This window comes from Rattus rattus, chromosome 14 (assembly GCF_011064425.1).
Source record: "Rattus rattus isolate New Zealand chromosome 14, Rrattus_CSIRO_v1, whole genome shotgun sequence".
Classification (NCBI taxonomy): Eukaryota; Metazoa; Chordata; class Mammalia; order Rodentia; family Muridae; genus Rattus; species Rattus rattus.
The window spans coordinates 79975785-79989377 of NC_046167.1; the positions used below are offsets into that span (position 1 = coordinate 79975785).

At 50.4% G+C, this 13593-nt stretch overlaps 1 protein-coding gene across 1 annotated transcript; it reads left to right on the forward strand.

The window, feature by feature from the left end:
- The first annotated feature begins 8605 nt into the window (after positions 1–8605).
- Hnrnpa0 (heterogeneous nuclear ribonucleoprotein A0) lies at positions 8606–11279 on the forward strand. The gene is given in 2 exon segments (XM_032884772.1): positions 8606–9492; positions 9495–11279. Coding segments are annotated over 2 exon segments (915 nt in total). The 5' UTR covers positions 8606–8858; the 3' UTR covers positions 9776–11279.
- Positions 11280–13593: the final 2314 nt, after the last annotated feature.

The window sequence follows — 13593 nt, forward strand, 5'->3', positions numbered from 1 at the left end:
ATTGGCCTGTGGGCATGTATGTCTGTGGGGCGTTTTCTTGATGAATGATTGATGTAGGAGGGCCCCAGCCACTGTCTGTAGTGCTTTCCTGGAGCACGTGGTCCTGGGTGGTATACAAAAGCAACTGGGCAACCCGCTGGGAGCAAGCCAGTAAGCAGCAGTCCTCCATGGCCTCTACCTCAGTTCCTGCTTCCGGGTTCTAACCTGAGTGGCTGCCCTGACTTCCCTTCATGACAAACTGTATAAGCTGTGTGATGAAATGAACCCTTTCTGACCTGTGTAGGATGATGTCATCAGGCAGCAAGGCAGGGCCAGGATAAAGCGAAGCCTATCATTGGATAAGAAGGAAGGGTAGGCGGAGAAAGTCTAGGAAGGAGGAGGAGGAGCCAAGAGGCAAAGATGGAGACAGGAGGAGGCGGATTCCGATCCAGGTGGTCTAGGTCAGTTTCATCTTGTCTGGATGGGCGGTTTTTATCTATATTAATTGGCAGTGAATTTATTCTGTGGATGTATTGTGGATTGAGTATTTAACATATAAATCCGGTTGTTGGGTTACAGTTTGTTGAGTCTTGATGTTACCGGGTAGCTGGGACCAGAGTTCCTGGCTGGCCAGGGCTGGCCAGGGCGACTAGCAATGGGAATGGAGAGACCGCTGGGGCTAGAAGATAGCTGGGCTTAGGTGCCACACTGGGACCAGCCGCTGCTGAGATAGACTAATGTTAGTTCTAGAGGGCCCTATGGTGCCAGAACTAACGCCAGGGAGCGATGTCCCGGGCCCAAGAAAGCGTGGAAGATTGGGGGTGGAGAAGACAGTGTGGAAGGGTGACACATGGGAACCACTGGTTGCGGCCATTTTTTATTTGTACTGCAACATACCTTAGTTACTTTCATTATTTTTTTATTGCATTGAGGGGACACCGTGGCCAAAGTAACTTACAAAAGAAAATGTCTATTGGGACGTATGGTACTAGATGGTCGGAGTTCAGAACCATCATGCAGCAGGCTGGCATGGTGCTGGAGCAGAGATGCAAAGCTTGCAACCTGATCCAAAGTCGAGAGAAAAGGGAGAGAGAGAGAGAGGGAGGAGGGGAAGAGGGGGAGAGAGAGAGGAGAAAGAGAACTGGAGGTGGTATGGGCTCTTGAAGCCTCACAGCCAGACCCTGGTGACACATCTCCTCCAACAAGGCCACACCTCCTAATCCTTCCCAAACAGTTCCATCAAGTAGGGACCAAGTGTTGAAATATATGAGCCTTTGGGGGCCATTACCATTCAAAACCACCACCAAGCCGCTTTTGGTCACGGTGTTTTTCACAGAGAGCAACAGGGAACGGTATCCTTGTGAGTGAGCCGGGTTGGGGGCACCAGAACAAAAGCAATAGTTCGGTTTTCATGACCGTGGTGCTTGTTGTAAAGAGCTTCTGAGACCGGAAGATCTCCTGCAGTGGGCATGCTCCTTACTTATTGCTGTGATGGGATACAGAAGCCATGTGATTTTAGCCTGTGGTCCGAGGGGATGTAGTCCATCACGGTGGAAGGAGAGAGAGGCTTGTTGCTGTCAGATGGGATACAACCAAGATCCATGTGGGTGCTGCCCTCATTTGTTTGCCCCACTGTAGGCTTAGAAAAAAGTTTAATAAGGATTCTCAAGTGCTTCCACCCCTTCCCCCCCTTTGAACCTACCATCCAAAAGTAGGGGAGAAGAGATGGTAGGACAAGGGGATGTACACCTGTTTAGAAGCATTTCTTTGGGGTGAATCCGATCTGTGTCGTCGGAGAGCATAAGCAGTTCAGTTCACACAGATCAGCAGTGGTAACTCCATCCCCTCACAGACACCAGTCTCGAATCAGCAACGGCAGCTCGATCTAGAAGAATCCGTGAGGCTCTGCCAATTGGCCCGAGCCCAGGGAAGTTGCTAGAGCACCACCGGAAGTTCTTTGGTGCGTCTCTCTCTCTCTATGACGTCATGACAGACAGTGATCAGCGGAGGAGGTGAGGTGACCCAGTGCTACACAGCATCGCCCACTGTCTGTCGGGTGGTAGTTAGACCCCTTTCAAACGTCGTGAGTTCTCTCGAGCACCTGCTCTAGCAGAACATCTCATGTGTTTCCAGGAAACTTCCAGAAGAACACCACCTGCCTGTTTTCAGCAAAACATCCTCCCACGTGTCTGTCCCACGTGTCTGCTTCAGGAAAAACATCCTGACATAAGACATTTTTCCAAAAACATCGCACGACACAACTGAGTCTCCAAAACACCCAAACATTCCCACTTCACACCTCAGTCAACTTTTTTTTCTAGAAACATCCTCACAGACATGCCCAGATAATCTTACCTAGGTGATTCTAATTCCAGCCAAGTGCACAATAAATTAGCCATGATAGCGGGTCATGGAGGCACACACCTTACATCTTACCACTGGGGAGGCAGAGGACAAAGGTCTCTGTGAGTTCAAGACCAGCCTGGCCTATGTGGAGAATTCTAGGATAGGTAGGGCAGGGTCGAGAGACCCAGGCTGAGAGATAAATAAGATTATATAAAAATAAAATAAGATTATATAAAAATGAATAAGACTGACCATCACAGCAGGTGACCTCATGACATCCTTGGGCAAAGTTGAATATTTTGGGGGCATCATCTGATTCCGGGGACACCATGCAGGAACAGAGATCGGAGAGGCAGACTCTGAGGCGTGTGACATGAGCTTGGGGACTGGCTTTGACTCTCTGGAAAGGTAGGGATAAATGTGGGATGATCATACAGGTGAGGCAGTTACAGGATAGAACAAGGCCTGTCATTGGAGGAGAAGGAAGGATGGGCAGGAGGCTGGGACAGAAAGGACCAGAAAGGGAAGACTGCAAAGAAGCCGCCGGGAGACAACATGGAGGCTGACGTTAAGATTCCACGCTGTACCTTTACAGGTTGTTATGGATGTTCTTAAGGGATGGATGTGTACAGGGCTTTGTATGCTTAAGCGGGCAATTATATCTTATCAATTGATCAGAGGTTATTGTGTTGTGTGTTCTCTCATGTGGTGATTTAAATTTAAGAAAGTATGTGGCGGGGCTGGAGAGATGGCTCAGTGGTTAAGAGCACTGACTGCTCTTCCAGAGGTCCTGAGTTCAATTCCCAGCAACCACATGGTGGCTCACAACCATCTGTAATGGGATCCAATGCCCTCTTCTGGTGTGTCTGAAGACAGCTACAGTGTGCTTATAATAAATGAATAAATAAATCTTAAAAAAAATGAAAAAGAAAGTATATGGTGGCTGGGACACTGGGCTGCCACAGAATTGGGATGTATATTTCTGCCATGGTGGGAGCCTGCCTTGGGAACTGGATGGGTAGAGAGATTGCTGATGGCTCAGAGAGAGGCCTTCGGCAGTGTGATATGGGATGGAGCAGAGCGGGTGAGACGCTTTGCTGACTGAGATGAAGATATCAGATATCTCGGGGCACTATGGTGCCAGACCTACTTGGGGGCTAAAAGACAGCATTTCATTTTTTATATTTTTACAACAGAAGGACACGGCTGGGTGGACACTTTGGCTTCTGCCACTCACAAACAAGGCACTGAGGCTGCTAATCCGTGTTTTGATTTTTTTTTCCCCTTATAGAATATGCAGATTCAATCTGGGGTCAGTGTTTCCTCTGTTCGGGTGACATTTTTGCAACTGCAGTCATGCATTGCTAAGCCACAGGGATATGTGACTTCCTAAGAAGTGCTCTATTAGGTGACTTCAGTGTGCAAACATGACAGACAGAATTACCTATACTAATTAATGCTCAGCAGCTCTGCTGTCACCAGAGGGTAAGATCTTAAGGGACTGCTGTTGTTTATGCTAATTAGTGGCAGAAACACTACAATTACCCTCAGGTGCAGTTGGATAGGCACATTAATGACATCAAAGTGACAGTATCTACCTTGGGTCCTTAACTATTTTAAAGTCTTGAGTTAAGAAGCAAAGGGATTCAGAAAGATGGGACCTCGATCTGTTCTGCTTCCAGTCTATTGTATTTCTTTGACTTGACTCTTTTCTGTACAAAGCTTGGGCAGCTGACTGTGGTCATGGCCTTGGTTTCTTCGGTGAAAGGCTGGCATAGGACTTACCTGTTGTGTGGTGCCGTCCCTGAGAAAATGTCTACTCATTCCGCACAAGGAACCAACAACAGACCATGGTAAGAATACTACCAAGGTCCAACCAACTTGGGGAACCAGTGGATTTTATTGGGGTTACTTATCAAAGCGGAGTTGCCTCCAAGACGGCTGTATCACCCAAATGACCACCCCAGAGTGGGTGACGGCTCAAGGAAACTGGGAACCTGGACCTCACCACACAACTTGCAGGCAGCTGTGGAAACCATGTCTTCCAGGCAGTTCCACTAGCCTGAGTCTCTTTCTCAGCAGCACTTTTTCCTCAGAGGTCCTCAGGGGAGGGCGGAGCCTGGTGAATCTGGTGAATTTCAGGGACTTCCTGAAGTTATTGTCTTCCGAGTTTAAGGGGCTTCTCTGCAGGACTGAATGCTTCACTGATGTCTTTTTTTTTTTTTTAAAGATTTATTTATTTTATTTATACGTGTACACTGTAGCTGTCTTCAGCCACACCAGAAGAGGGCATCAGATCCCATTACAGATGGTTGTGGGCCACTATGTGGTTGCTGGGAATTGAACTCAGGACCTCTGGAAGAGCAGTCAGTGCTCTTAACCGCTGAGCCATCTCTCCAGCCCTTCACTGATGTCTTAAGGAGTTTCCCTCAAAGTTGGAAGGTTTTATCTCAGAGGAAATTGCTGCCCGACAAAACCTTTTTGATCCTTGTAAAGATTCAGCAAGGTTAAGTGTTATACTTAGTCTAAGGCAATGGTTCTTAACCTTCCTAATGCCATGACACTTAAATGCAGTTCCTCAGGTTGTGGTGACCGCACTAACCCACAAAATTATTTTTGTTGCTACTTCTTAACTGTATTTTCGGTACTGTTAGGAATCGTGATGTTTCCCGATGGTCTTGGATGACCCCCAAGTGGGTCATGACCTACATGTTGAGAACCCCTGGTCTAAGGTAAGATTCCAGTGGACATCTGCAAGACACAGTGGAGACCAGGACATCATCTTGTATCCATTAGGATAGCTCCTTGATCTTCTGGGCTTGTCTCCTTGCATTTACCGCTAGTTTTGATTACTAGAGTATGAAGCCCGGCTCCGACTGTTGCTGGAGGATCAGCTATAGCACTGTTGACGAGCTGGCTGGAGGGTCCTTCTGCACTGAGCAGTATAGGAACTGTAATTGGTGGAGGAGAAAGAAGCCTGGGCAGCATGAGGTGGGAGCCACAGTGGGTGGCACCTCCCAAGGCCTCAGATATGGGGACCCCTTTAGGTCACTTAAGCGCTACAGCTCTATGTGGGCTGAGGGCGTGATATCCCTCGGCCTGTGACAGCACCCAGTGTTACAGCTGTGGGCCTGGGTGTCCTTGAAGACTCGATAGTGCTGTGGGACTCTTCTGGTGACCAGAGCCTGCACTTCCTACTCTGTGGCTACTGATAGATAGCCTGTTCTTCCTCATTCTCAGCCTTCCCTCCCGCTGCCCCCACCCCGCTGGCCACCCCTAAGTGGCAGGTGCTGTAGCTGCAGCTGTTGAGTGGCTGGTAGGTTGGCTTTCAAAGGCCCGAGTGCTGCTTCCTGGGGTGTCCCTGCTGCTTGCTGCTCCTTTTCAGCCGGTTACCGTGTCAGGCTGTACAACTAGACCTGGGTAAGCAACGATCACTAGAAGGAAACTTCAGTGGGTCAACTGTTGCCATAGCAGGGAAGGCGGCATGGGAGTGTCTCTCGGCTGACAACACCACGTGAGTCTGAGCATCTTCCTTACATCACCCTCTCTAGACCACAATGGGAAGGAAGGCCCTTCTGGGGTAGGAGAAAATAAGAGTTTACTCAAGCACCATAATAATCTGGTAGAATGCCTTCTAAGGGGTGTGTGTGTGTGTGTGTGTGTGCGTGTGTGTGTGTGTGTGTGGACTGTAAAATACCATCTTCTAGTCCACACACAGCTGTTGTAATCGCAACTGACAGCAGCTGTGGATGCCCGCCTGAGGTCTGCCCAAGAGTTGGCTCAAACAGTGAGGCAGGGGTGGCGTAGGGACTCGAGGGTTCCTACCCTCACTTTGGACCTATTTGTCCCTGACATATTCAAGAAGAGGGGGCTGTTGTCTTTGTGTACCCACAGGTGGCCCCACCAGGCTCCAGTGCGTAGGTCCAACTCAATAGTCAAAAGAAAGTCCTGGTTAAACTAAATGGTCAGGAAAATAAAAATCGGCATGAATCTGAGAAAGGGACCATAAGGAAGAGCTGGGTTGACACGGGTGGGAGAGAATAATCATAAACCGTCAAAAGGGGGTTGGGGATTTAGCTCAGTGGTAGAGCGCTTGCCTAGCAAGTGCAAGGCCCTGGGTTCTGTCCCCAGCTCCAAAAAAAAGAAAAAGAAAAAAAACTGTCAAAAGGCAAAATCAATTAAAAAAAAAAAAAGACCTGAGGCCAGAGAAATGACTCAGAAGTTAACAGCACTGGCTGCTCGGAGTTGGATTCCCGGCGCCCACATGGTGGCTTTAATCATCTGTAACTCCAGACGAACACCAACCAGCTCCTTGCCTCCTGCTGTGCTATTTTAGCCCTCCCGTGTTCAAACACCGTGATGCACACCCCACCCGACCCTGCCGCTTGAATCAAATCCTGGCGTACAATTTTGGGACAATAAAGCTACGGTCTTAAAAACCATTACTTAAAATGTTTTAATGTGTACGTCATATGCACATGTGCAGGTGCGTGCAGAGGCCAGAGCTTCCATTAGGACGGAAGCTCTCACCAGGGTGCTGGGAACTGACCAGAACTCAGGTCCTCTGGAAACAGCAAGTGCTGCTAACCAGTGAGCCATCTCTTCAGCCCTCAAGTTTATTTTAAAATGGGGGGAAAGCCTCACGTTTTCCTTGTTGTATGTACTGGCTGATTTTGTGTGTCAACTTGACAGAATGTAAGAGTCATCGGAGAGAAAGGAGCTTCAGTTGAGGAAATGCCGTGAGATTCGGCTAGAGGGCATTTTCTCAACTAGTTGATCAATGGGGAAGGCCTAACTCACTTTGGGTGGTGGGTGCCATCCTTGGTGGTCCTGTGTTCTATAAGAAAGCAGGCCTAGCAAGCCATGTGAATCGAGCCAGTAAGCATCATCCCCCCTCCTGGTTCTAGTCTTGCTTGAGTTCCTGACTTCCTCCAATGATGGACTATGAAGGGGAGATGCAAACCAAATAAACCCTTTCCTTCCCAGCTTGCTTTTTGGTCATGGTGTTTTCGTTGCAGCAAGAGAAACCCTGAGACAGAAATCGAGATCTCGTCTGTGAACACTAAGCACTGTACCCGACAGTTTTCAATCTAGCTATATTGAATAAAGTTGGTAAAATGGCTGTATGTGTTCACGAAGCTGGCAGCAGGGCACAGAGGTGCACCCGAATGAGGAAGATGGAAAGTAACGGGAAAGGGGTTGCTGGGGACACAACTCTGATTCGTGAAGCCCTGACTTTTATCCCAAACCACAGGAGGGATGGCGGTGAGAACGTAATAAAAATGTGAAAACTTCATAGAACATGCTTGGGGGGCCTAATATCCCATGAGTTCGAGGTCAGCCTGGGCTGAATAAAGCCCGTCTCAAAGGTAGCAGCGTTCAGAAGGGGCAGATTAAACACTGGCTGGCTCGCACGGAACATGTCTGCAGGAGTTTGCTGCAGAGGAACAGGGCGGAGCATCGCTAGCCGCTACCACGGGCCGGGCTCGGGCCTAGTCTGGGTCACCCGGCCTGAAGGGCTTTGGCGTTGTTAATTTCTCACGGGCTCGCTTGGGCGAGCAGAGTGGCACGGGGCAAGAGTCACATTAGCTTAACCGAGCCACCAGCCCACCGTAAACGGCCAATAACCGCCTTGGGGGGTCAGGCCTCGGCCCTCCATCTTTGTGCCGCCCGAGGGGAGCTGACGCCAGGTGCGGGCCGGCCCCAACAGTCAAGTTTTCAAAAAGCCCGCGCGGGGCCCCGGGCAGATCCGTTGGGAACGGCCAGAATTCCCGCGAGGGCGCGCGAGGACGAGGCGTGCGGGCGACAGCCAGCTCCGCACAGGAGGCGCCGGGCCAGCGCTCAAGAGGTGCGCGCCCGTCCCGCAGCGGCGGAAAACGGAAGTGTGATCCAGGGTCTGTCGCTGATTGGCTATCCGGACACGTCCCTCAAGGGGCTGGCGCGAACGCCACTGCGGAGTTGGGCCTGGGGATCCGGCGAGGGGAGGGAGGGAAGGCTGCGGGAACAGCCGCGCGGCTGACAGGAAACGCTCCGCGGACGCGCGCGGAGGGCTTTGGCGGGCCGTCTCCGGGGTGCTGCAGCACCGCGTTGAGGGCGAGCGCGGAGGCGGAAGAAGCGGCAGACGCCAAGGAGCCCGAGGCCCGGACGGAAACCGCGGAGGGTGGGGAGGCCGCGGCCTAGAGCGGCGCTGCGGCGCGGTAGGCGGGACTAAGGCGAGCGCGGAGGCGATTGGCTGGCGGCCCGGCGTCGCTGGTGACGCACCGCGCGGGGAGGGTGCGCGCGCCTTCAGCGGCCTCTTTGTGTGGTGTCCTGATAGGGGAGCGGAGGTGGCGGCCGCGGCGGCCCTGGTAGGGTTCCAGCGTCCTCGGCTCGCCCTCGGGCCGGCAGCGCGCCCCTTCCCTCCCCCTCCCGCCCCTTCCCCGCCGGCGGCGGCGGCGGCCGGGCCCGGGCTCTGACGAGGCCTCGGCGACCGCTTAACGGCGACGGCGACGCCGCGGAGCGCGCAGGGCGGGGGCAGGGCCCGGGCGTCCGACATGGAGAACTCGCAGCTGTGCAAGCTGTTCATCGGCGGCCTGAACGTGCAGACGAGTGAGTCGGGGCTGCGCGGCCACTTCGAGGCCTTCGGGACGCTGACGGACTGCGTGGTGGTGGTGAACCCCCAGACGAAGCGCTCCCGCTGCTTCGGCTTCGTGACCTACTCGAACGTGGAGGAGGCGGACGCCGCCATGGCCGCGTCGCCGCACGCGGTGGACGGCAACACGGTGGAGCTGAAGCGCGCCGTGTCGCGCGAGGATTCGGCGCGGCCCGGGGCCCACGCCAAGGTGAAGAAGCTGTTCGTGGGCGGCCTCAAGGGCGACGTGGCGGAGGGCGACCTGATCGAGCACTTCTCGCAGTTCGGCGCCGTGGAGAAGGCGGAGATCATCGCAGACAAGCAGTCGGGCAAGAAGCGCGGCTTTGGCTTCGTCTACTTCCAGAGCCACGACGCGGCCGACAAGGCGGCGGTGGTCAAGTTCCACCCGATCCAGGGCCACCGCGTGGAGGTGAAGAAGGCGGTGCCCAAGGAGGATATCCACGCGGGCGGCGGGGCGCGCGCAGGCGGCCCGGGCGGCGCGGCGGCGGCCGGGCCGCGGCGGCGGCGGGGAGGCGGCGGCGGCCGAGACCAGAACGGCTGGCCAAGGGCGGCGGCGGCGGCGGCTACAACAGCTACGGCGGCTACGGGGGCTACGGCGCCTACGGGGGCGGCGGCGGCGGCGGCTCGTACGGCGGCAGCGACTACGGCAACGGCTTCGGCGGCTTCGGCAGCTACAGCCAGCACCAGTCCTCGTACGGGCCAATGAAGAGCGGCGGCGGCGGAGGCGGAGGCGGCGGCAGCTGGGGCGGCCGCAGCAACAGTGGACCGTACAGAGGCGGCTACGGCGGCGGCGGCGGCTACGGCGGAGGCTCGTTCTAGAAGCCGGGTTCCGGATGCCGGCGGTAGCGGCGGCGGCGGCGGCAGGCGCGGCCTCCCTCGCCCTCCGCGCCCACCCCAGGTGCCCCCGGGAGAGCCGCTCACCCCGGGGGGCGCGACCCCCGCTTGCCTGCCCGTCCCTGTCCCCCCCGAAGGTGGACTCGGCCCCACACACACATTTTTGTGTTACAGTCATTGATGGACTCTATTTTTTTATTATTACTTGGACCTTGGTCGTTTTTATACTAGCAAGATGTCTCGTTTTAATTTGTGTTTTTTGGGGGGGCGGCGGGCGGGGGGCTGAACTTGCTGATTCTGTAGCAAAACCGGGGTGGGGGTTGGGTGGGAGGGTAGTTTACTTTGTTGTAAGGACTTGATACCTGGCTACAGCGTTTTCTATGAAACCTACTTGGATCCCATGCCTGAAATTTGGAAGCATATGTACAAAAATCATTTTTACGTTTTATTTTTAATAAATCATTGTGTTTGACCGTACATGTCTAACATTTTTTTTCTAGGATCCACTCCTTACTGTTTTAAAGGATATTTTTGTTAGGTTTTGATGTGTACTTTGAGAAGCTTCAAGGAGGTCTTGTGGGTTCTTTTTTTTTCTCCTTCCTGTTTGCCCAGTTAGTGATGTGTTGAATTTAACCTTTTACAGACAAAACTTTTTGAAGTGGTGGATGTGGCTGTTTAGTTTCTGTGCATCCATCTCTCTGTAATAAGCGGTTTGCTTATCATCTTGACATGGTTGGTTCTTTCTATGAGAATTTACTCAAAATATGTACTGTGTAGTTTTAAAAGAAACAGTTTGTGTTTAAAGCATGTGTTCTCATTCATATAAACTGTTTAAAACTTTTTTAGATGACCTAGTTTCACCCTTATTGGTTTGTCTGTAATGAATGGTTACAAATAAGGGTTCTATTTTACCCTAACACTAAATGAGTTTTTTTAAAATGTATTTTCAGAGCAGGTTTAAAAAAAAACCGTTTCTTCCCTAAGTCTGAACTTTGTCCTTTTAAGCCCAACCGATGTAGCACCATCTGCTGGTAGAGTGGCAGTATAGCTGCAAGAAAGTTGGTTTAAAAAAACCAATTTCATCAGATTTAGCAGTTTGCCACCAGAAGTCTGCAGACTTGAAAGGTCCGCATTTACTTGTAGCTGAGACGGGCTTCCCAGGAGTGTAGTTAACAGCCCGTGATCAGTCGCTTTTTTACGTGAGATTTGAATATGTAAACTGCTATGCATAGCTTGGGCAGTAGCCCCAAACTGCTCTGATAGCTACTGAAGCAGCTGTGTGTACTGGGGTTTTAGGTGCAAGTTGTAAAACAAAATATCTGTATTCTGCTTGGTTAACGTGTATTTGTAGCCCTTCATGCAATAGAATTCAAGTTGTTGTTTATAAAAAAAAAACAAACACTGATAATAGGAGAAAATTGCCTTCCTGGATAGAAACATAGAATAGCAACGTTTATGGATATCACAAATAAAGACTTCAATTCTTACATGATTGAGTGAGAGTATGTATAACCTGGCGGGTGGGTTCAGAGTACCAGTTAACTTGCTGGGTTTAATGGTATGGTAAGAATCCGGCTCAGTTTGAAAGCCTTATAGTAGCAAGCTTTTGGGAAGATTTTTTCTTTTCACATTTTAAAATATTTTATGTTGGAACCTCCACATTTTAAGTTCTATAATTTCTAAGATCAGACTCTAGCCAAAATACTGTAATTACTAAGGCTCTTACAAAGGTAGGAGAGGGCCAACGTTAGGCTGGTTTGCCCAGTGCAGTGAACCATAGCTGATGCTCGGTCCAAGAATTTAACAGTGTAGGGGTGTGTTTGCACATGAGAGTAAGAATTGCATGAAATTCTTTTTCACCATTCTTCCCTTAAATTCCTGCTTGAAACTACACTTGAAGATCTAATGCAGGCTCTTTGGGATCCCTCTAGGATACAGGAAAAGATCTAAAACTCATGTTAACCTCTGATTTAAGGTTATATTTGATGAAAAAAACAGCTGTTCGGTATTGTGGAAGATTGTCACATGTGAGGTGGTCAGTTTTTCAGTAAGTGACTTGTAAAAAGGTAGTGGATGACTTAAAATTCCATTAGATCCCACAGTTCCAGGTCTATTAACAGATCAGTGTTGGCGGTGAAAGGAAGATGGTAATTTTTTGTAGGCACTTCCTGTGTTCCCCTAGCCAGCCTTTGGCACGTAGAGTGTTTTAAATGGGTGGACAACTGATGTCTTGCTTCACCAGTGAGAACTTGGAGGACAGGAGGTGTTGATAAGAGTCCTTTGAGTATAGTTTGTCATGCCTGAATGTTTGCTGATTTTTCCAGAGTGTAAGTTGTAAGGTAATTATTAGTTAATAGTGTGGAAGACCCTTACATTGGTTCCTGTGTGAGTGTGTGAGCATGTGAGCGTGTGCCTTTCACCCAGCACCTGTGGAGGCAGGAGGACGCTTTGGAGTCCACTCTCCTGTTGGCTGGGTCTGGGGATCTGAGTTCCTTTACCAGCTGAGCCATATTTGATGGACATCTTTAAAGATGGTAATAGGATCTTTTTAAGTGTACTTTTGAAAAAGGGAATGTGTGTGTAAGTGCGGGTTCCTGCAGAGCCCAGAGTCTGGAGCTGGACTATAGGTTGCCAGATGTGGGGGGTCCTCTTCAAAAGTTGAGCCATCTCCAGACCCCAGAATTCCAAATCTTTATAGTTTAAAAGTGATTTAGATCATAAAGTGCTATCAGGTATGACTTGAATGTGCACATGCTTAAATCCTAATGTGGATTCTTGTTTTTAGGAAAGAGACAGAGGTTGGCTGAGAATTTGGAATTTAGGATTCCTTCCCTCAAGACCACAGGTCTGTGGATTTGTAGACCTTGTTGCTTACAGTTTTGGTTTGGATCACTTGTATTTCAGGTTGCTGTCTACGTGTCTGCTAATTGGAAGTGTACTTGGGAGTGTGGGTGGGTTCGAGCACTGCCTGCCTGTAGCTAGTGTATGGGTGTGACCTGTGTAACATCCACACTTGAAAGTTTCTTCCAATTCCAGTGTCAGTGTGATAGGGAAAATCTCTCAGCCTTATTTTGGCCTGGTTTGTCCCCCACCTGATACTTTGATTTCTTGTTGTATATCCTTAGCTGGCTTGAAACTTGCCATGTAGACCACACCGCCCTGAATTCTTTGGCATACCTAGTGCTAGGATTACAGATAGTTGCTCTTTGGGTTCTTTGGAAGGACCAGCCACTACCCGGCTAAGTGGGGCTGTTTTCTCCTTGCAGTCCCATTGCAGATGAGCTTGATGTCCTCTCTTCTGCTCTCTTAAAAGTGGAAGATGGCATTCCCCCCCCCTATAAAAAGTTCCTTGAAAGCCTAAGAAGTAATTAAGAGTTCGCGTGTGTTATTTCTGATTTCAGTCCGCAGACATCCCGTGAAGAGGTCCTGTTATTTATCTCTGTTGTACCGGGCTGCAGATTCCTAACATAAGCAGTCTGCCTTCAGATGCTAGATTGCTCAGCTGCTCTTGGGTGTTACACGGTGAGTTCTGAGGTCATAGCAGTAAACACTGCTGTGTCCTACTTAAAAGGGCACACTATTCCAGTGTGTTAATAGATGTTAGCATTCGCCTTTGCTCGGATTGTAAATGATTTACCAAATATTTATATTATGGAGCTTTGTCGAGAGGATAGAGAAGAACAAATTGGGACGTGCTGGCTGACGTTCGCCCAGGGTCAGAGGGGTGAGTTTCTAGATTGAGAGAACTTCGGTTTGCTGTTTAACCTGTTAAGTCAACTTACTTCCTAGACTTTGTAATTGTT